Below are 21707 nucleotides of genomic sequence, written 5' to 3' on the forward strand. Positions count from 1 at the left end.
TGAATAAGGGGATCACCTTCTTGTCTATTTACGACCAGTTAAAGATGTCGAATGTGCTGACATCTGACCTGTGAGAATATGAGCCTGTAAATCTATTTGACCTGGATCCTGCTGTTACGGACCAGGGTTCTTAGCTTCCTTAATCAATGGAAATTGATCAGAGGCCAGACAAGAAATTCAGGCACGGCTTTGTTGGGACCACTGCTGCCACAGGGGGGAGTGAGAACCAACAACAGGTTCCCTTGCTTGCCTGCTCCCCGAGGGGGGGCGAGCTAGTTCCTTATATGGGGTGAGGGTAGGGTGTGTCCAGGGGTCAGGCTGGAGGGGCGACTTAGGTGGTCTGCCCACCCCTTAGGTGGTGGTGTGTGCGGGGGGCGCGCGCAGTGCCCTGCTTTTGCTCCCGACACCCTGTTTCTGCTCCAGGCTCTTCAAAAGTGGCAGTTGGGTTTTTTGGTCTCTTTGTATCTTTTGGGTCCAGAATTTGACCCAACTGGGTATGCACGCAGTTATTTTTAGTCCTGTCCAGTTTCTTTGTATCTGTTGCTGGAGGAGAGGTGTGTCCAGGGGCAAGCCCTGCAGCAAAGGGCCCCAGGTCCCAGCAAAGGGCCCCAGGTCCCAGCAAAGGGCCCCGGGTCCCAGCCTGTCTCACCGCCAGTAGGATTTACCACTCAAGACAGGACAGGCAACAAGATGGGAAGAGAAGGTACGACTGGCAGACAGTTTCAGAAGTGAGTTCACTACATCGAAACACCGCGTGGGCACTGAGGGTCCCGGGCGTACGGTTTTGATGGTGAAAAGCAGGTGGCCTGAGCCTGTGGGCCCCTGAGATGCAGGAGAAATGATGCCACTCCCAGCTCAGGACCCGGTTAGGGTCTCAGGATGGAGGCCTGGGGGCCATCAGCTTTACGAGAACTGGGGGACTTGGGGCCACTGTGGGAGAGAAAGGCAAACATTTACAAATGGGCCGAATAAGTAGAAACACACCACGCTCATGCTGGAGCAAAATGAATCCCCCCAGAGCCGTTTCCAGGTTTAATGAAATTCCAGGGAAAATCCCAATGGGATCGTCTGTTGGAACTTCACTGAGTGCTTGAAAAATTTATCTGGGAGAATAACTAGGAGAGAAGAGCTGAGAACACTTTGAAAAATAACAGGGGTGAGAGGAGATATTTACCCTACCAGATATTAAAAGCATGTTATAAATCTATAATATGGTGCTGACTTGAGGGAAAGAGAAAAAATACATCCATGGAACAGACTAGCTAACAGAGCAGGAGACCTGGTATATTAGGAGGTTCCTATCTGATAAATACGTCAGAAATAGGAAAATAAATGGGTGTAAAATAAGAGGTGTTCTGTATGACCTCACAGCACACACTGATATCAGTTTAATTCTGAGTCAAGAATTAAACAGAAAAAGAAACTCATTTTAAAATAGAAGGCAGTTTAAACGACTGTATTTCTGATTTCTGGACTGGGGAGAGCTTTGAAAGCAGAGAAGCAGTGGAATGGATCTTAGGGTGAGACTTAACAGATGTGTCTTTAATACTGATTATTAAATGCTTAAAATGTAAGCCTTCTGTATGTTAAAAATCATAAAGAATACTACAATTTAAAGAGCAAGATGAGAACATGCTTTCCAGAGAATAGTAATAAAGATGACGTTCCCTTACCAGTCACTCACGTGAGCGGACTGTCTGCCTCCTTCTCTTCCCCCGTAAACTGGAGGCCCAGGCATCCCTGGACACTCTGCCCACCCGTTGATTTGTGTCCGATTTTTTCATTGAACCCAGAGGCCACCTACTGCATTCCTCATTCCTATCCACCGGGACAGGTGAACATCAGAAGGGTGTCTACCCGCTCTGGTCACCTGCAGCCTCTGGGCCCACGTGCCCTTCTCCCCATAGCACACAGTGATGCTGGGCCCAAACTAGCCAAGGCCACCTGTTCACGGCGCGTTGCATCCCATCCCTCCTGGGCATCCCTTGCCCTCCAATGGCATCACGCCAGCATCACCTGTCATCCCAAGGCCCTCCCCAATGGCTCCCACCAGCAAGCAAACATGCTGTCATCTTAAAAACAAAATCAAGCACAAGCTCTTTTTTTCCCATTTCCCTCTCTAGCTACTGTCCATTTCTCTCCTCTGATTGTACGTATCTTTTTCACTCAGCCTTGTTTGAAACTGGCCCACATGCTCTAAAGCAGACAGCTCCTGAGGACAGCTTCAGTCTAACTAGTCGTCCTTTTACGACCACCAGGACAGGTGTTCAGATCCCATGGGAAAGGGAACCAGAGGTGCTTGTAAATTGTTTTTAACTAGAGGTTACAAAGATGGCCTTTCGCTTTCTAAAGGGAATCTCCCCGGGAACCTGGCCATTTCTTGCTCTTGGAGGATTTGCATCCATGACGGTCAGCGCCTGGCCCCTCCCCTGTTCCTCACCTCGGCACCAGCAGCCACTCGCCTTCCGGAGTTCTCACAGCTCTGGTGTGCCATGACCTTTGCCCTCAGTGGTCCTCAGAGCTCCCAAACAGCTGCCCACCCGGGGCACCTTTCTTGATCCCCTAGACGAGCAGCAGTTTCTTCTCCACCTGCAACTGCTCGGGCACTGTGGTCACCCGCCCGCCCGCTAATGCATCTGTGCCTTTCCTGTGTGTTGCCATGGTGTTTAATGTGTCTGTTCTGCTCCCTTATCCCTGTTCCCAACCACGAGCATCTTCACACCTTTGGTTATTTTAGAAGGCGATTCTTAGAGGATGATGCACTGGTTTGCTCGGGCCTCATAACAAGATATCACAGACATGGTGACTTAAACAGCAGGTGTCCCTTCTCTTGCAGCCCTGGAGGCTGGAAGCCCAAGCTGAAGCTGGTCCCTCCCGAGGCCTCTCTCCCGGGTGTGTAGATGGCCGTCTCCTCCCAGTGTCCCCACATTGTCGTCCCTGTGTCCTGATCTCCTCTTCTCAAAAGGACCCAGTCAGATTGAATTAGCACCCACCCTAGTGACCTCATTTTACCTTCATCAGCTCTTTAAAGATCCGACCTCCAAATAGGGTCCCATTCGGAGGTCCTGGGGGTCAGGACTATACACCTGAGGGCACACAGTTCAGTCTGTAACAGGTGGTGACGGAGAACGTGAACCACCACCACTGGCTCAGGAGCTGCTATGTGCTGGGCACTGAGCCGTTTTGAACCATTGTTTCGTTTCATCCCCACGACGACCCCACCCACCTGTCGCGTCGCATGCGTGCTCTCCATCACGTGACGACCGGATGCTTCCCGGGGTCGTCATGACACTGATCTCTTTCCTCTCCCACAGGACGTACACCTTCGGTGTAGCCCCAGACCAGAGCTCCGGGAAGGACGGTGAAGCCAGCAGCAGACGGAACGGGGAGCCTCAGCCTCTGCCCGTGTCCCAGAGCAGCAGCCTGCAGTCCCTACAGGTGACGGGGCCCTGAGGTCAAATGAGCCGCTCACAGCCCGACTCTGTGTCGACTCCGGGTAGACTCAGCTTCTCAGGGGCAGCTTTCACTCAGACACTGCTGCCCTGAGCTCAGACCCAGGTGGGCCAGCAAGGGCCCCATCTCTCTGCTACCAGGTCCCCCTGCTCCGTCCACCCCGGGCAGAGGGTGACCCCTGCACACACTCACACGCTGTGAGCCTGACCACTGTCATCATGGCACTAGGTCACGGGGCAGGAAAGGGGCAGAGACCCAGCCCTCCTGGGGGGCCACACTCTCACCCTAACTCTGCCATCGGCCAGCTGCCTCCTTCCCCAAGAGCCCACCGGCCCCCAGAGCTTGCCTCCAGTTCAGACAAGAGCTGAGCGCAGGGCAGGGGACCCTGGGAGGACAATGGGTGACCTCTTTAGCTGGGCCTTCAGGGGGTGAACGGCCTGGGTGGAGAAGCTGCAGACTGGGAGCCAGAGGCCTGCCAGCCCCAGACCGATGAAAATGGGGCCCCCGGCCCAGACTCTCTGGGAATGAGGGGGGCCGGCCTGGACTGGGGCCGTGGGCTCCCTGAGGCTGAGCCCCCCTTTCAGATTGAAGGAGGGGAGGAGCTGGCTTGCAATGGTCAGCCCCGAGCTCGAGCTCGGCCTCTGTCTGAACACTGGTGCTTTAAATGAACGAGAACCTGACACCGTCCCCGATAACTGAACCCTCCCCTGGCCTGAGGTCACTCCATCCAGGTAGTGAGAATGGAAAACTGGCCACCGTTTTGCTATGGTCGAGTAGTGGGCTGAAGAACGTCTCCAAAGAGGTAAGGTCCCAATTCCTGCCACCTATTATGAGGAAAATGGTCTTTGCATGTGGGACTGAGATAAGGATCTTGATGGGGAGATTATCTTGCAGGCCCTAAACCTAATCACAGGAAACAGGGGATGTGATCCTCATAGACGAGGAGACAGGCACACAGGGAGAAGCCACGTGACCTCGGGGCAGAGACTGCAGCCACACGGCCACACGTCAAGGATGCAGGGGCCACCGGGACCCTCCCCTAGAGCCTCTGAGGGGGCCTGGCCCTGCGACGCCTTGATTTTGGACTTCCGGTCTTCAGAACTGGAAGAGAATAAGCTTCCTTTGTTTTCAGCCCCCGCAGTTGGTGCTTTGTTACAGCAGTCCCAGGAAAGGCATCCGGCGCCTTCTGTCAAAAGATCTAATGTGGGCTTCCCTGGTGGTGCAGTGGTTGAGAGTCCGTCTGCGGATGCAGGGGACGCGGGTTCGTGCCCCGGTCCGGGAAGATCCCACATACCGCGGAGCGTCTGGGCCCGTGAGCCATGGCCGCTGAGCCTGCGCATCCGGAGCCTGTGCTCCGCAACGGGAGAGGCCACAACAGTGAGAGGCCCGCGCACCGCAAAAAAAAAAAAAAAAAAAAAAGGTCTGATGCAGCCCTGCTGTTGTGTGGGCCCAGGGCTTACTCCATTCCATTCCCCACAGACCTTTCACTTTATCATAATATTCCTGATGCAAAACTCTGCATTTCAAAGTTCAACTCGTCCGTGCTCTTCCAGGGAAGAAAATGTCCCCAGTCCAAAACCTCAGCCCAAGGCAGTGATGTGCTTTGAGACCATCAGGGAGCAGATCCAGGTTGGGAGCACATGTGTGTCCTGTGACCTGCTGGGAAGATCCGTCCTCGGCAGGGGGAGTGAAATAGAAAGGGGGTCCTGGTGTCCGTGCAGGCAGTCCCACAGCCATACTTCAAAATGTAAGACAGCAACGGGACTTCCCTGGTGGCACAGTGGCTGGGACTCCGTGCTCCAAAGGCAGGGGGCTCGGGTTCCCACATGCACGCCACAACTAAGGAGCCCACGTGCCGCAACTAAGAAGCCCACATACTGCAACTAAGACCCAGTGCAACCAAATAAATAATTTTAAAAAAATGTAAGACGGCAAGACGACCTTCCCCTTGCAGCTGCCGGAGGTCGGTGTTTGCATCCTGGACCAAACATCGGCGCCCTCCACCACAGTATTCACTTCACCTTGACCTTGTGCCCATTTTGAAGACTCCGCCCCAAGGCCCCGAGAAACTACATATGGAGACCTTGACCGTCCCATCGGCTCACAAACACCGCATTTCACGCGCCCGTCAGAACGTAGTCAGGTCCACTGAGAAGAGCACTGTATGTCAAGCAGCTGGGGATTCTGCACCCCCCCAGGGGTGGGTGGGCCCCATGAGGGGTTGGGAGGGTCTGGCTGGGGCTGCCCATGGTGTCGGACCCAAGAGCGCTTGTGAGGCAGGTGCAGTTTGCCCGAGACCCTACTTTCTGGTGTCTGCCCTTCTCAGCAATTCCCAACCACTTTCCAACATGCGGGGACTCTGCTGGGGCCCCTTCGTCCTTCTTGATGAACTTGAAGACGTGCTGGGGGGGCAGCCAGAGGTGCAGACCCTCGAGGCCCCACCCCTGTCGGCAGAATCAATCCCAAGGGCGTGGTCAGTAGCACTGGCTAGTTTCAAATGAACGCCGTGTCTCTCAGAGTGTTTACCTGTTAAAAATACCTACATTTTCCTCTCCAGTATTTGGGGGAAACCAGAGTGTGATTCTGGGTCTGGTGATGGAGTTCACACTGAGGAGGGCCACATCTCGTCACCTCTTCCTCACCTCACTCAATAGCAAAGATAGAGGGACTTCCCCGGTGGTCCAGTGGTTAAGACTCTGCACTTCCGATGCAGGGGGTGAGAGTTCGATCCCCGGTCGGGGAACTAAGATCCCACATGCTGCGCAGAGCAGCCAAAAGAAAAAAAAATAGCAGATACAAAACTATCAGCTTGTCTCATTTGCACCCCGAAGCCCACCTTCAGAGGGATGTGAGGCCAAAGATGGGGAGGGAGAGAAAGGGTCCACCTGACGAAAAGGAGTGGTCAGGGCAAAGCAGACCTCTGGCTGGAGCTGTCTCCTGTCCAGACGCCCTCCCCCTTCTGACCATCCCTGGTGACCATGGCTCCAGGCATGACCAAGTCCCATGTCTTCCCTGGAGTCCCCCCAGCCCACCTCCTGTGGCAGGCACTGTCAGCTCTGCCCCTCGTCCTCTGCCATCTGTGACTCATCTTTCCACGTTGGTCCAGAGGCCCCAGTGAGATCCGAGGCCCCCTAAGTGGGGCACCTGTGGACGACAACTTGTGTCCCAGCATCTGGCACGCGTGTCCCCGGACCCTGACGGCGCGAGTCCCCAGAGGCAGCGGGCCTGTGCTGATGTGGAATTTCCCATCCTGCTCCAGAGTCGAGTCCCCTGAATGGTCTGGGCCTGGCACTGGGCAGCATCACCCCCGCCCCCGAGGCTGGGAGGCGAGCTCCTTCAGGGTCCCGGCCCAGCCTCAGCGCCTCCCTCGAGAGGTTCTCTGTCACCTCTGGGGCTCCCGGGGGAGGCCTGTGCCCCACACAGCTGTCCTGGCAGCTCCACGTCGGCTCCACCCTCAGCCTCTGCAGGTCACTCTCACCTTTCTGGCCATCTCAGCTCTCCCTCATTCTCTCCGTCTTTTTTGCAGAAAATGTGCTCAGGCTTCCTCTCGAGGTCAACCTCTCCCTCCGACATAGCACAGCGAGGAGAAGGTTCAGCCCCAGCTCCCCTGAGGAAACCCCCAGCCACCCCGCATATAGGGGCCCCCTCCTCAAAGACCCCCACGCCACAGCCTGGAATGCAGCCCTTGGGTTAATTCACCGAAGCACTGACCTCCCCAAGAGCAAAGGTGGACGTGAGCCCTGCAGTTTTGAGGCCCAAAGGCCGTCTGAGCCCCTGCCCAAAGCAAAGGGGGAGAGCTCCAGAGAGCTCTGCTGTTTCCACAGCTGGACCCTGCTAACCTCCTGTCGATGCCTTTCTCTCCCCAAAATAAATGAAGTAAAATAAAGTGCTGTTTTCCCCTAGCCCTCAGCCAAACAGAAAAACGCCAGCTATGGGAAAGAAGGACCGGCAAGAAAGGAGAAGGAAGGGGTAGATGCAGGGCTTCTCCCCTGGGTGCCCAGAGCTGAACACACGCCCTGGCACCCTGGAGAACAGGGTGAACCACATTTAACACACCAACACTGGGGTGGTCCCAGAGGCCCCCTCGGAAGAAAACGAGTGCCAACAACAGAGGAGACTAGGATGGATGGATGGATGGCTAAATGATAGATAGATTAGATAGAGAGATAGATAGATAGAGAGATAGAGAGATAGATAGGTAGATAGATAGGTAGATAGATAGATAGATGATTGATAAATAGATAATAGATAGATTTTATAGATAGATATAGATATACACACACAGATGGTCCCCAACTTACAATGGTTTGACTTACCGTTGTTTGACTTTAAGATGATGCAAAAACAATATGCATTCAGTAGAATTTTGAATACTTGAATTTTGAATATTCCCAGACTAGTGACATGTGGTCCAATCCTCTCTCTGATGTTGGGCAGATATCAAATGATATTAAATGCATTTTTTACTTAAGATATTTTCAATTTATATGGGTTTATTGGGATGTAACCCCATCCTATGTTGAGGAAGATTTGTACATATCTAATAGTATATACATATATCTATTATATATAATAGATATTATGTAATCTATAATATTATAATAGATAGTATATTATAATATAGTACATTATGATAGATATATTATAATATAGTATATTATAAAGATTATAATTATATTATATAATTGAATTACAATTACATATCATATTATAAAGTAATAAATGTATATATTATTATATTTAGATAGATTCAGATCATTTCCTAAGAAGTCACTATGGAGGGGTGAATATTTGTGTCCCCCACCAAATTCCTATGTTGAAATCTTGTTGATCAATGTGATGGTGTTTGGAGGTGGGGCTTAGGTCATGCGGGTGGAGCTCTCATGAAAGGGGTTAGTGACCTTATGGAAAAGACCCCAGAGAGCTCCCTTACCCTCCACCGTGTGAGGACACAGTGAGATGTTAGCCCAAAAGAGGGCCCTCACCTAACTGTGCTGGTGCCTGATCTCTGGCAGCCTGAGACTTCCAGCCTCCAGAACCATGAGACACAAATTTCTGTTGTCTTTAAGCCACCCAGGTATTTTATTACAGCAGCCTGAAGGGACCAAGACAAAGGGTAAGAACTTGGAAGAGACAGAAAGTAGACAGTTGATGTGTCATGATGTGGGTCATTTGTTCCACTTTCTTTTCATTTCCTATGTGTGCTGTAGTGCCCAGAAAATTAAAAGTTGCAAGAAATTAGAGATCACCTGCAATTCTAGTCCCTTCTCATCATAATGATCCTGGTAAAACGGGCTGTAGCTACTGAGCGAGGAAGGAAGAGACGTGGTGTCCAGGCCACCACTGGATGAGGGGGAGAAGCTGCTGGAACAAGTCTCATAAGGTGGGTGTTCACTCTCACGTGCCTTTCTTTCCACCATTCCAGGCCACCATACTGAGGAAAAGCGTCCTGGTGGTGCGCCATGGGGAGAGAGTGGACCAGATCTTCGGGAAGTCCTGGCTGCAGCAGTGTTCCACTCCCGACGGTAGGTGCAGTCCTGGAGAATCCAGAGGCAGGAATTAGACAGAGCTAACAGATGAGATCACGTCTCAGACTTCTTAGCCAGAGCCCCTGGGGCACCATTCTTCAGAATGACCGTGCATAGACTGTTCATGTGGGATAGACACACGCTCCATCTCTCTCCACAGGCATTACATGTGTGCATGTGAGCGTGTATGCATCCGTAAGTATCTTACCTCAAACGCTTGGGGAAGACGGAGGAATGGTTTTCAATAGTAAGCAAGTCTGCTGGAGTGACACGTGGACAGCCCTGTGTGTCCTGGCAGCACACACGTGGCATTTAGTTAGTGGGTAAGGCACTGCCTTGAAAGCCAGTCACTCTGACCGCAGTCACGGACCCTCAGCTGCTGGCACATACCCCAGCTCGCAGTCTCACAGCCGCATCTTTCTGAGGTCCTCTTCCCTGCGGTGGTCGCTTCCCTACAATGTCTGGCCTTGCTATACTCAACTGAAGGGCATATTTTTTAATGTATTGGGTGCTTACCCCAACTTCACCCCTCTGGATGCCAAGAACGGAGAACAGGGCTTGTAAACACAATATACCCACAGTCTCTGTACTGATCCACAATTGTGTCACACACACCCCCTAATGGAAAGCCCAGAGTGCCACTATTTCTGAGCCATGGATAATTATATAAATGAAAGCATTAAATGAACCCAGTGATAAAATCCATTCACAGTGGCTGGACTTGCTGAGCCCTTGGGGATCCCTCCAGGAGCCCAACAGGCCAAGAAAGGGGGAGGTGACTAGGGGAAGCATTGGCAGATGACCTGAATGCAGAAGAAAATTCCTGAGCAAATGACGTCATGACTACACCTATCGCCAAGAACCCATAGAACTAATGCAATGCTTGTCTCTACAAAACAAGACCAAGTAGAGGCACAAAGGCTCAAGAAAGAAACAGGTGGCTCTGAAGATGCATTGGCATTCAAACAAAGAATTATAAGACACTTCTTGCAATAAAACAATTACTAAAACTACAGACTGAAATGGCACACACGTCAGTAGGTATATGATGGTGGTGGTGGTGTGAGAACCAGACCAAACAACCAACGTCAAAAAAGAGTGACTGAAAAAAAAAAGTGACTGGACTTCATAAAAAGAGGGAAAAGATTTGGTCATCTATGCAAAAGATCAAGTCACCTATAAGGGAAAATATTTTAGAGGCACTGGAAATTCCCAGCTTAGAGGAAGCTGCTGATGGGTGTTCTACCAGGTAAGGAAGCCCTGGTAAAGTGCGTTGTGACTGTCTACTTGGTCTGAATTCTGCAAGTTGCAGTGTTTGATCAATTACAATGGCGGGTATTCGGGGACACTGCTGGCCTCCCCTTGCATTCCGGCGTCCCTCCTGGTTTCTGCTCACTTCTGGACGAAGGACCCACACTCTCTATGGCCCCTGACTTCCCAGCGGCACTGGCCCAGGACACCCCTATTCGCTCAGACTGTACTCCCGTCAGAACCCAACCACCCCCCAGGTCCTCGGCTTCTTCTGAGCTCTGCCCTCTGCCTCCCAAAGTGATCACAGATAAAGCATCAGTGAGGGCAAAAGACCTCAATGGAGTAGTTTCACATTTGGGGATGACAGATGCCCTTGAGAATATGACAGAAGTGACGGACCTTCGCTTTGAATGAAAAACAAATACCAGCTTTCCCTGCAGGCACACCTAACACTGGCATTTAATAAAGGTCTGTAAAGCTTACGGTTCAAACAAAGTCTCTGCCAGTGGAAATTCCAGGGAGGCAGCTTCCAGAAAAATCTTGCAGGGAACCTAAAAACACAAGGCATGCAGATAGCCTCCACCTGCCTCCCCTCGGTGAACTGCTGGGAGGCTGGGGTGGCGTGTTCAGGAGCAAGTGACAGGCCAGCCGTATGATGTATGGCAGGTCTCAGGAGAGGCAGGTTGGCTGCTAGAATCTGTTGTAGCCAGGAGGTTTGGGGGCCGCTTGGGAGGATGAGAGGGCTTGGTGTGGTGTGGCGTGATTATCCATTTATCCGCAGGGATAATTGGATAATCTGAGGATGAGATCAGACCTGACCCTATTGGCCACTACCTCTGAGCCAGGCTCCAGGCTCCAAGCATTATCTTGCTGATTCGTTCAGACAACTCTGTTGTTTCCCGATTTTTATTGATAAGGGAGATTAGTCAGTTGCCTCTACACACACAGCTAGTAACTGGTGGTGCCAGGATTTGCACCAGATCATCCAATCTTCGAGCCCAAGGTCAAACTCAAAGTGAACCAAGGTGCTCTGAGCCTCTGAATGGGTGGTGGGGGGGGGGAGTCCCAGTGGAGCCCCCTGATGTCCAGTCCTACCTCAAGCAGCTGACTAATAATACACAATGCAGGACCCTCTCCCGCCATCTGTATTCTGTCCCGTAGGCAATGGGACATCTTCAAGCTATGGGGATGGGTTGAGTTTCATCTAATTAATTAATACCAATTTGAGATTCTTATCGAGTTAAGCTAAATCAGTCTCGGCTCTTCATCAGGAAAATTGTATGAATGACTCTTCGGGGGGGGGGGGTTGAGAGGACAAGGAAGGTCTCATGGTTCCTATGGCTGAAACATACGTCTTCTGTGTTTGAGGGAATGGGTGGTGGGAGTAGGACTTCCTCCTGGAATCCACATCACAGAGCATGCTCAAGAAAAAACACAGTCGACCACAATGTAAATAATTACCATGTTTCAAATGTGGGTCTTGATCTTAAGAGTTTAGTGGGACAAATGTGCACTAACTCAGTGGAACTGAGCATCTGGTACGTATTTATGCTTTAGGGAAATACTACCGGCCAGACCTGAACTTCCCTCGCAGTCTGCCCAGACGGAGCCGAGGTATCAAAGACTTTGAAAACGATCCACCTTTATCGTCCTGTGGAATTTTCCAGTCCAGAATGGCAGGTATGTTTGAGGATCATTCTAGTAGGAATAGTCACAATAGTTGTAGCAGTGATTATCACTCACGTGTCTTGAGTCCTTGCTACGTGCCCTTGGAGGTCAGATCTCCCCTCTATATAAGGGCACCAGTCCTCAAATTGCTCATCTTAACTTGATCACCTCTAGAAAGACCCTACATTCAAAGAAGGTCACACTGTGAGGCATGGGGTTAGGACTCCAACATGTGAATTTAGGGAACAGAAATCAGCCCATCACAACATCCACGGAAACCTCACTGGGGTTGGTACCGTGCAGATTTTGTACTGAAGAGATGTCCTTCTTTCCCAAAGACCAGGTCCTCTAATTTTGCAAGAAGAAATGTAATTTACAGGCTTGTCCTTCCATGAGCCCCCGGGGGCTTGAGTTTCCATTACTACAGATGACCATGAACTTGAAACAGCACCCACTTGATGCTCACAGTTCTGTGGGTCAGAAACACAAACACAGCATGGCTGGGTTCTCTGTTCAGGGTCTGAACTCTGATATCAAGCTGCTGGCTGGGCTGACTTCCCACCTGGAGCCTCCTGGAAGACGTTCCACATTCATTGGGCTGGTGGGAGAATTCAGTTCCTTGTGGTTGTAGGACTGAAGTCCTCACTTCCTTGCCTGGTGCCAGCAGAGGGCCTGCTGGATTCCTAGAGCCCACCCACCTTCCTTGCAACATGGCCCCCTCCATCTTGGAAGCCAACAATAGAGAATTTATTACATGTCAAATCCCTCTACCTTTGGTTTTTAAAAAATTTTTTATTAAAGTATAGTTGATTTACAATATCATATAAGTTTCAGGTGTACAGCAAAGTGGTTCCGTTTTAGATAGATAGACAGATAGATAGATAGATAGATGTTCTTTATCAGATTCTTTTCCCTTATAGGTTATTACAAAATATTGAGTCTAGTTCCCTGTGCTATGAAGAAGGACCTTGTTGGTTGTCTGTTTTATACATAGCAGTGTGAATATGTTATCTGACTTCTTTTCCGTGACCGGCTGGAGAAATCTCTGCTTTTAATGGGCTCACCTGAATGGGTCTGGCCCACCTGTGATAATCTCCCTTCTGCCTTATAACATAACCTGGTCACAGGGGTGCTAGCTCACCGTACTCACAGCTTCCACCCACACACCAGGGGATTATACAGGGTGTGTATACGGGGTGGTGGTGGGGATTCTTGGGGCCACTTAAGACCCTGCCTGCCACGGGTAATAAGCCACCTGTTGGAGTTGCCACCATGGGTAGCTACAGTTATAAAGAGAGCACTTCTCCACCTGCTGTCTTCCAGGGGAAGCTCTGCTGGACAGTGGCATCAGGATCACCTCCGTCTTCACCTCCCCAGCCCTCCACTGTGTGCAGACAGCCAAACACATCCTGGAAGGTCAGTGAGAACTGTAGCTAGCTTCTCATGTGGCCTTGACCTCATGACTCTTCTCCTGGGGGAGACGACAGTGAACAGAGGTGAGACTGGGGTGGGTGACCACGAATGGCCACACAAAGTCACAAGACAGCCGTGAACCAGCCCTCGAGGACTGTTAGGAGGCACTGAGCCAGTTAGCATTTCTGGGAGGTCAGGATTGTAATTCGCCTTTGGCCTGCTTCTGCCATGTGTTTTTTAAAAAGCTGGGGGCGAGGGTGTTCCCAGAGAGCTGAGAACTGCTGTGGTCCCTTCTCAAGTCCAAAATGCAAGACTCCCTGGGCAAGGGAATCGGCTCCTGGGAGCTGTTCAGTACCATCAAAAGCTGCTGTGTGATCGGAAGCCAGTGGCAGACCCTTCTGAGCGAGCGTCCACCTACAGGAAGAAGCAACTTCCTGCCAGAGATGGGCAGCCTGCCCTGGAGGTCCTGGTTCCGCCCCTCCCAGTGTGGGGAAGAGGGCACAAGACCTAGGTCGCCATGCATGCACGGCCGGTCCTCCACAGTGATGGGAATGAGGGCAGAGCGTGTGGACACAGGTGTAGCAGGTGGGCACATGTGGAGGAGGTGGCTTGCCTCTGCTTTCTCAGAGACACAGGAAGTCAGGTCACCAGGTAAGCATGAGAAAGGGGAGTGCTGAACGTGTGACATGCTTATTGGGGAGGGGGACCAGGACAGGGATGGGGAAGTACAAGGTGACCATTGGGCAGCACAAAGGCCACTTGACGTCATGGGCACAGCCTTACACGGAGACCCATCAGCTGGGCTGGGGCTGCCCCCAGGCATGGGCCGGGAGGAGCGGAAGGACCTGGGGCTGTAACCCCTGACGGATTTGAGAAGTGAGTACGATGAAGCAAGAAAGGGTGCGAGGTGCACAGGGAAGGGCCGTGGAGATTGAGTGGAGATTTTAAGCTGTGTAAGGTAGGGAGTTAGGGGCTGGGGGAGGCCAATGATACCAAGAAAAGAGTCAGCTCCGTGGAGTGAAATCCCGGGAGGTGGCTGGAGGGTTGGAATCCGACACGAGGGACAGGAGGCTACAGAGAAAGGAAGGCTGGCTGGAGATAGAGAAGGGAATGGCACTGAGCTTAGAGGGGGTTGCAGCTGCTGGGAATGACCTACTAGATCAAGGTCAGGGAGGAAGGACATCAGTGGAGGAAGGGGACAAAGCGGAAAGAGGCTACTGCTGGAGCGGTGTCAGAAAGAGGGCAGCAAGCGGACCTTCACGGGAGGAGCTGTTGAAACTATGGCGGGTCCGCCAGCCTGAGCCCCTCCCCGATATCTCCTCCACGTAGATCAGAGAAGCTCGGACAAAGTGCCTTCCCAATTCTGCCATGCAGCCGGGAATCCCTCCCAGGGATGGACCTGATCCTTGCACAGGACCCGTGTGGGCCCGTGGCCAATCCAGTCCTTTCCTACCTTCTCATTAACGTGCTGTTTCTTGATCCACTGGCTAAGTTGTGAGGGTAGAAACCCATTTCATCACCGTCCACTTTCCGCACTTTTAAAACTCGGACGTCGTCTCTGTGCATCGTCAGCCCTGCAGACGTCCTCCGTTTGTCATGTCTCATCCGAGCATGACAGGGGACCCTGGACTCCCCTGCACGGTTTCTCGGGTCCCTGAGATGGAGAAACGCCCGTGGTTTCCCCCACTGTTGAGATGTGCACGTTCATTGCTTTGCTTCCCTGCAGCTCTGGGCTCTGGACCCATGGAGCCGAGGGCAGGTTAACGCACAATGTCAGCTGCTAAACAAACCCGGGAGGGGCCCAGGACCCCGCCGTGTTTGCTCTGTTTCCATTTGATAACTCTTAATAAATAGGACAGAAGAAAGCAAAATAGATATGAAGTCATTCTATCCCCGGATAGCTCAGGATCAATATATGTGCAATTAACTCAACAGCTACAGTGATCAGATGTGAAGAAAGTAAGAAACACGCACAAATACAGGATAAAAGGTGACAGGCTCATCCCCGATTCTCCTATGCCCCCCACCCGCCTTTAAACCTGCCATTTAATGGAACTTATTTTGTTTTAACCCATCCGAGAGGCTGATACGTTTCCACTAACCTAAAAAAACACTTGAATTTCCATCTGAGGCTGGCAGCCCACAGGTGAGCGGGGGTGACACCTGCAGATAGCCCGTGTCCAGCCAGGCCAGCACGCGGATGTCTCTGACGGTGACTACTTCCTCCGAGTCGCCAGGCCCTTTGCTAAGGATGCTCTCGGGCTCCCTTTCCCCACCCAGCCTCCCAGCCATGGTCACAATGTATGAGAAAAAAGATAAAGGAATATTCTTTTGGCCTTAAATGAATATAACTGAGAGCTTCAAAAACATTTTTCATAACTTTATCCCCTTTTGGTTATCATTCATGTTTCTTCATTATGAACGTATCTGTTCCAATTTCTCTGACTTCTATTCTATTATGTGGATCTCTTGCATTTAAAATAAAAGCTCCCCAAAATGTTTTCTGACCATGATCATGTCAATGTCTTTAACATGATCTCTCATTGACTTTTACTCTATATGCAGGTGGGGAGAGGACGACAAAGTCAGTTAAAAGAGCATAAATCCATAAATCCTGTGTTAACCCAGAAAGCAGGATGCCCGGCCTTCTTCATATGTCCTCGAACATGACCATCCTTTCCCCAGAATGCTAAGCTTTATCTCACCACCATGTCAGTGAATGTGTCCCGATGGACCATTTCCCAACGTGTGACCCACAGAACAGGGAGAGGGCCCAACGCCATTTGGGACACTCTCCAGACTCCTTTTTTTTAATTTTGTAGAGTATTATTTTTCTTTTTTCAATTTATTTTTTATTGAAGAATAGTTGAATTACAATGTTGTGTTAATTTCTGCTGTACAGCAAAGTGACTCAGTTGTATGCATATATATTCTTTTCCATATTCTTTTCCATTATGGTTTATCACAGGATATTGAATGTAGTTCCCTGCGCTCTACAGTAGGACCTTGTTGTTTATCCAGCCTATATATAATAGTTTGCATCTGCTAATCTCAAACTCCCAATCCATCCCTCTCCAAACTCTTTCTTCGTGTCACCTATTCCCGGTGGACACGAGCCCCTCACAGGCTGCGGGAGAGCCCAGGAGCCCCATCAACCAGGCTTAACTCTCTTTTCTAAATGTGCTTTGCAAAGGAACCCATTTCATGAGCCTGAAATACATTTTGGGAATGGGTTTTATTGCCAGCATTTCCGTTTAATGTCATTTTCTCCATTTCGAATAAAAGCATTAAGGTCTTGTTTTTCCCCCACTCGAAAAGAGGTGACTTTAGTTTACAGGTCTCTTACTGAAGGTATTAAAAAAAAATGTCAGCTTATGGAATGTGCTTTTCTGTAGCAAACATATGTACTATTTTTGGCAAAACAGATGAAGTACACTTAGATGCAAATATGATTATATGAAGTCTTGTCCAAAACAACTTCACCAGTTAGGTTTTACTGAATTCATGACTTCCATTTCCAGTTTTGTTTAATTTACAATAGAAAGTGGAGGTTTTTTCTCATTAAAAAAAAAATCCTAGGGAAGGGCCAGTTGTGAGAGAGAGAATGTTCCAGAAGGTGACTCCCATCCACCCTCCGCTTCAGCTCAGTCCGGGGTAAGTGTTTACCAGGATGGCGCTTCCGTGTGACTAACAAGCTCCACGATTGCCCTCGTCTTTTCCTCAGATCATTGGACCAGCCAAGTCCTCATAGGTGCAGGTTCCTTCTTGACCCAAGGAGGCGCGCGGGTTCCGCGTGCCATGGGGCTGCATCGGGTGACCAGGATGAGCTCCAGGGAGGCTGCTGCCAGTGGCACCTCCCAGATCCCAAGAGACTCTGGCCCTTCCTGATGAACAGAGGGTCCTCACTCCTCTCATACCCTCCAACTGCCCCGTGGCTTTTGTCTGAGAAATAGTATAAAGTCAGATTTTTTTCCAAAGGTTTGATTTAGACCTAGGAAGAGACATCTTTACAGAAAGCCAGAACAGACGCCGAAGATGATAAACACTTGTATTCTGTTGAATCCAGAGCTCAAACTGGAGAAGAAAATTAAGATAAGAGTGGAGCCCGGAATCTTTGAATGGACCAAATGGGAGGCTGGCAAAACTACCCCGACCCTCATGACCCTGGAAGAGCTGAAAGGGGCGAACTTCAACGTCAGCATGGATTATAGGTGAGCCGCCTCGCGTCGTCTGCTGCTGGGGTTTTCTCGTTCTTGTTAAAGAAAAATTACTCCCGACGCTTGGTAAAGATACCAAGGAAGGCTTTATTCAAGAGGGACCGCTGCAGTGGGGGGTTGCAGAACGGGAGGAAGATCAGCTTCCCCTCCGAATACAAGGCCAAGTGGGGATTCTTCCTCCCAGGAGCAGGGTGGGGCGATGGGAGATTCTTAAGAGAACAGGGTGATTCTCGCTAAACGGAACCTAAAAGGATCCTTTCCGCAGGCAGGCCAGGGGATCGGACACCTCCTGGGGTTGGAGGGGAAGCCGAGTTTGCTCGGATATCCAGAGTGGTCAGATACGGGGGTGGGCGATTCTGGCTAAACTGAGTCCACAAGGTTGGATGTGAAGCCCACAAGTCGGGCCCGCTGAGAAGAGGGTCAGTCAGTCTGGCTAGAGTTCGTCAGCCAGAGGACCTGCATCTCCCTCTGCCCGCGGCTGGCCGCTATCACAAGCCCGTGTGGCTGGTGCGCAGTGAGAAGGCACGCTGGAGGCCCAACGCCAGCTCTTTGCTGGTTTTGAGCACAGATCTGGAGGCTTCCTGCTGACCGCGAGCCCTGGCTAGAGGCAAGCCGTCACCTTTCTTCTGTTCCCCTCCCCCTCCTCCAGGCCCGCCTTCCCCCTTCCCTCCCTCCTGCCCGCCGAGCGCTACGAGGATTACTTGCACAGGTGTGCGGTGAGCATGGAACAGATGGTCAGCATCCGCCCGCAGGATGGTACGTGCCCCCGTCGTCCTCGGGTACCAGCCGCCCTGGGGGTTGGGTTCTCACCTCCGGGATGGAAATGATGGATTTTTGAACCTAGGGATGCCCCAGCCTCCCCTGCCCCATTTCCCTGCCTCTGGAGTGCTATATCGCTGCCTCTGCATAGACACGTGCCCCCGACCCAGGCCCTGGGGCCCCTGATTTCGGAACCAAGACCTGATGGGATCCAGGACAGAAGGGTCAACACAGACCACCCAAGCCCACTTCCTAGGAAACAAAAGAAACTAAGGAGCAAACAGCCAAATGTTGGGTCATGTTTAAATGACAGTTCGGACAAAGCGTCTGTTTAAGTTGATGGTTGAGACCATGAAAGAAATTTGAACATGGAATTTAAATCTGGAATCTGAATATGGAAGTATTTGAGAAATATTAATGCTAATTTTGTGAGGTGTGATAATAGCATGGTTGTTGTGTAAGAATGAAAAGTCCTCATTTGGAGATGCAAACCGAGGTATATCCTGTGAAATGACGTGATGTTTGGGATGTGCTTTAAAACACTTCACTAAGTGTCCATCAACCAATGAATGGATTAAGAAGATGTGGTGCATATACACAATGGAATATTACTCAGCCAGAAAAAAGAATGAAATTTTGACATTTGCAGCAACATGGATGGACTTGAAGGGCGTTACGCCAAGTGAAATTAGTCAGACAGAGAAAGACAAACACTTATATGTGGAATCTAAAAAATACAACAAACTAGTGAATATAACAAAAAAGAGGCAGACTCACAGGTATTGAAAACAAACGAGGAGTACCAGTGGGGAGAGGAAACGGGGAGGGGCACGATAGGGGTAGGGGATTAAGAGGTGCAAGCTATTAGGTATAAAATAAGCTACAAGGATATATTGTACAACATAGGGAACATAGCCAATATTTTATAGCCACTAAATGGCGTATAGCCTTTAAAAATTGTGAATCAGGGGCTTCCCTGGTGGCGCAGTGGTTGAGAGTCCGCCTGCCGATGCAGGGGACACGGGTTCGTGCCCCGGTCCGGGAGGATCCCACATGCCGCGGAGCGGCTGGGCCCGTGAGCCATGGCCGCTGAGCCTGCGCGTCTGGAGCCTGTGCTCCACAACGGGAGAGGCCACAACAGTGAGAGGCCCGCGTACCGCAAAAAAAAAAAAAAAAATTGTGAATCACTATATTGTACACCTTATATAATATTGTAACTTATACAGTATAATATTGTACATAAACTATACTTCAGTAAAAATAAAATAAAAATACTTCACAGAAAAGGGCGTGGGGTAGCAGACAGATGATACAAGATGGGCAAAATGTCAACAACCGTTGGAGCTCCCTGATGGGTGCACGGAGATTCATCAGACCCGCTTTTGGGGTATATATGAAAATGTCCGTAGTAAAACTGGAAAAACGAATCCTGTAAGATTTAAGTTAGCAAGTGCGTATCGAACATCAGCAATGTGTCAGGTACCAGATAAAGCATCATGGGAAAAATCTAAGCAAAGAAGACACACGATCTGCCCTCAAAGGGTATGAATGTTGTTGGAGGAAAAGACACAAACGTCTGGAGTATTAGGAATATTAAATAACATGAAAAAGAGCTCAGAAGGAGTCGATAAGGGACCACCCGGCCCGCTTGCCCCACCATCGTTCTTTCCATCCCTTGTCCAAAGGAGCTCAGGGGACCAAAGACTCTGATGACCAGGACCTCAGGGACAGCTGAGCCCCTGCCCTCCCGCCAGAGTCCCCAGTGCACCGTGGGGCACAGGCTCTGAGGCCTCAACCTTGCGGTGTCCAGCACCGCACACACACCCGGCCCCGAGACGGGTCCACGTGACCTGTTTTGACTGACGGACACCCTGGGGAAGGTGCTTTTGGAAACCACACCTTAGTGGCCTTTGACTCATTATCAGTCTCCCGTTGCTCACAATTATCGCTACAGGCCATCAGAGGACAGAATGAAATGAGGGCCTTTCATGCACCCAGGCCCCGCCCTGGCCCACCTGTCTGCACCTGACCCAGGCTGAAATTCAGTGTCCACGGATGACCTTCCTTCCAAGCATCTCCCTACGGTCCTGAGGGCTTCTGGAAGAGGATGCAGAACCATTGCTTCATTACCTCTAGGGTCTACTGAGCCCTGCCTGTGACACAGGTGGCCGCGGCCTGCTGAAGGGATGCAGACCCTTCCACCCATGGCTGAGGCACCCGGGACGCAGCACCTGAGCCGTGGAACGAGTAGGGTTTGGAAGGCAAAGGCGGGGCCAGGAGGAGGCAGAGACGTGTGGATCCAGCGGACAGAGCAACGGAAAGTCCAGTGGGGCTGGAGGGTAAAACCTAACACCTGCCAATCCTGCGGCACTGGTGGCCCATCACAGGCTTTACCTGTTAGGTCCTCACCCTCCCGTGCGGTCTGAGATATCACCTCCACTGACACCATGTGACTTGGAAGCTCAGAGTGTCTAGGAGGCCGCCGTGTCCAGGTGGCCCGGCTGGAGAGCACAGGCCAGGGGTCAAACCTGCATGTCCGGCAACCTCACCATGACCTTGGAGGCCAAAGAAATGAGTGTGAAATTACTCAGAAATAACACAGGAGAAGCAGGCAGGGGCTTGGCTCTGGGGGTCACACCGGAGGATTTATAGCCACATTAGGGGCAAATGAATAGATCGCTCTGTGACTGTCAGCTTTCCAGGGAAGCTCGGGTTCTGATTCCGTCCTCAGGTGGCGGGCTGGGTCCGGCCTTGGGGCCCCCCTGGCTCACGCGCGGGACTAACTCCCAGCCTTGCCCGCGCCCGTCACCGTTAGGAGACTCACTCGGCCCTGGACTCTGGAGGTCTTTCTGTAAAGAGAGAGTCATCCGTGGCCCCTTTGGCCCTGAGCAGCTGATCTTTCGCAAGCTCACAGACGAGGCCTGGACGAGGCCGCTCAGCGCACGGCGCCGGCCCATCCCTGAAGCTTGCGGGCGGGTGCAGCCACCCGAGCCCCGCACAGGATGCGACGGGCTCAGAAGAACTTCTACACAAACGAGAGGCCGACTGCCAGTGTTAACGAGCTCTTACCAACCACGCCTCCCTCCTACCCGGGGTCCCTCAAGGCCTCGGGGCACCACGAGCTTGTTCCGCCCGACAACTTTGCCCCCCCCCCCCCCACCGTCTAATAAGACGCGTTCTCTGTGCCTGCTCTGACCTCGGGGTGTCCTTCCTCCCACAGTGGGCGTCATCCTGGTCGTTGGCCATGGCTCGGCGCTGGACTCCTGCACGCGCCCACTCCTTGGGCTGCCGCCCCGGGACTGCACAGTGTTTACCCAGCTAGTGAGGAAGGTACGCGCCCCCTCGTTCGTGTTTCTGCCGCAGAAACAGGCAGCCCGACGATGCGGCATCACCACACGCCCCTCTCAGGACGAAGACA

At 51.4% G+C, this 21707-nt stretch overlaps 1 protein-coding gene and 1 non-coding gene across 2 annotated transcripts in view; one reads left to right on the forward strand and one right to left on the reverse strand.

The window, feature by feature from the left end:
• UBASH3A (ubiquitin associated and SH3 domain containing A) overlaps positions 1–21707 on the forward strand; it is a 40219-nt gene that overhangs the window by 16253 nt on the left and 2259 nt on the right. Inside the window, exons 7-13 of the mRNA XM_067737320.1 lie at positions 3315–3438; positions 8879–8978; positions 11790–11912; positions 13224–13316; positions 17380–17524; positions 18180–18286; positions 21510–21619. Coding sequence (XP_067593421.1) covers positions 3315–3438; positions 8879–8978; positions 11790–11912; positions 13224–13316; positions 17380–17524; positions 18180–18286; positions 21510–21619 — 802 coding nt within the window. The remainder of the gene's footprint in view (positions 1–3314; positions 3439–8878; positions 8979–11789; positions 11913–13223; positions 13317–17379; positions 17525–18179; positions 18287–21509; positions 21620–21707) is intronic.
• Positions 2171–2298, reverse strand: LOC137225624 (small nucleolar RNA SNORA61). Its single transcript, XR_010943935.1, has one exon. It is a non-coding gene; the product is annotated as a small nucleolar RNA SNORA61 (small nucleolar RNA).

This window comes from Pseudorca crassidens, chromosome 5 (assembly GCF_039906515.1).
Source record: "Pseudorca crassidens isolate mPseCra1 chromosome 5, mPseCra1.hap1, whole genome shotgun sequence".
Taxonomy (NCBI): Eukaryota; Metazoa; Chordata; class Mammalia; order Artiodactyla; family Delphinidae; genus Pseudorca; species Pseudorca crassidens.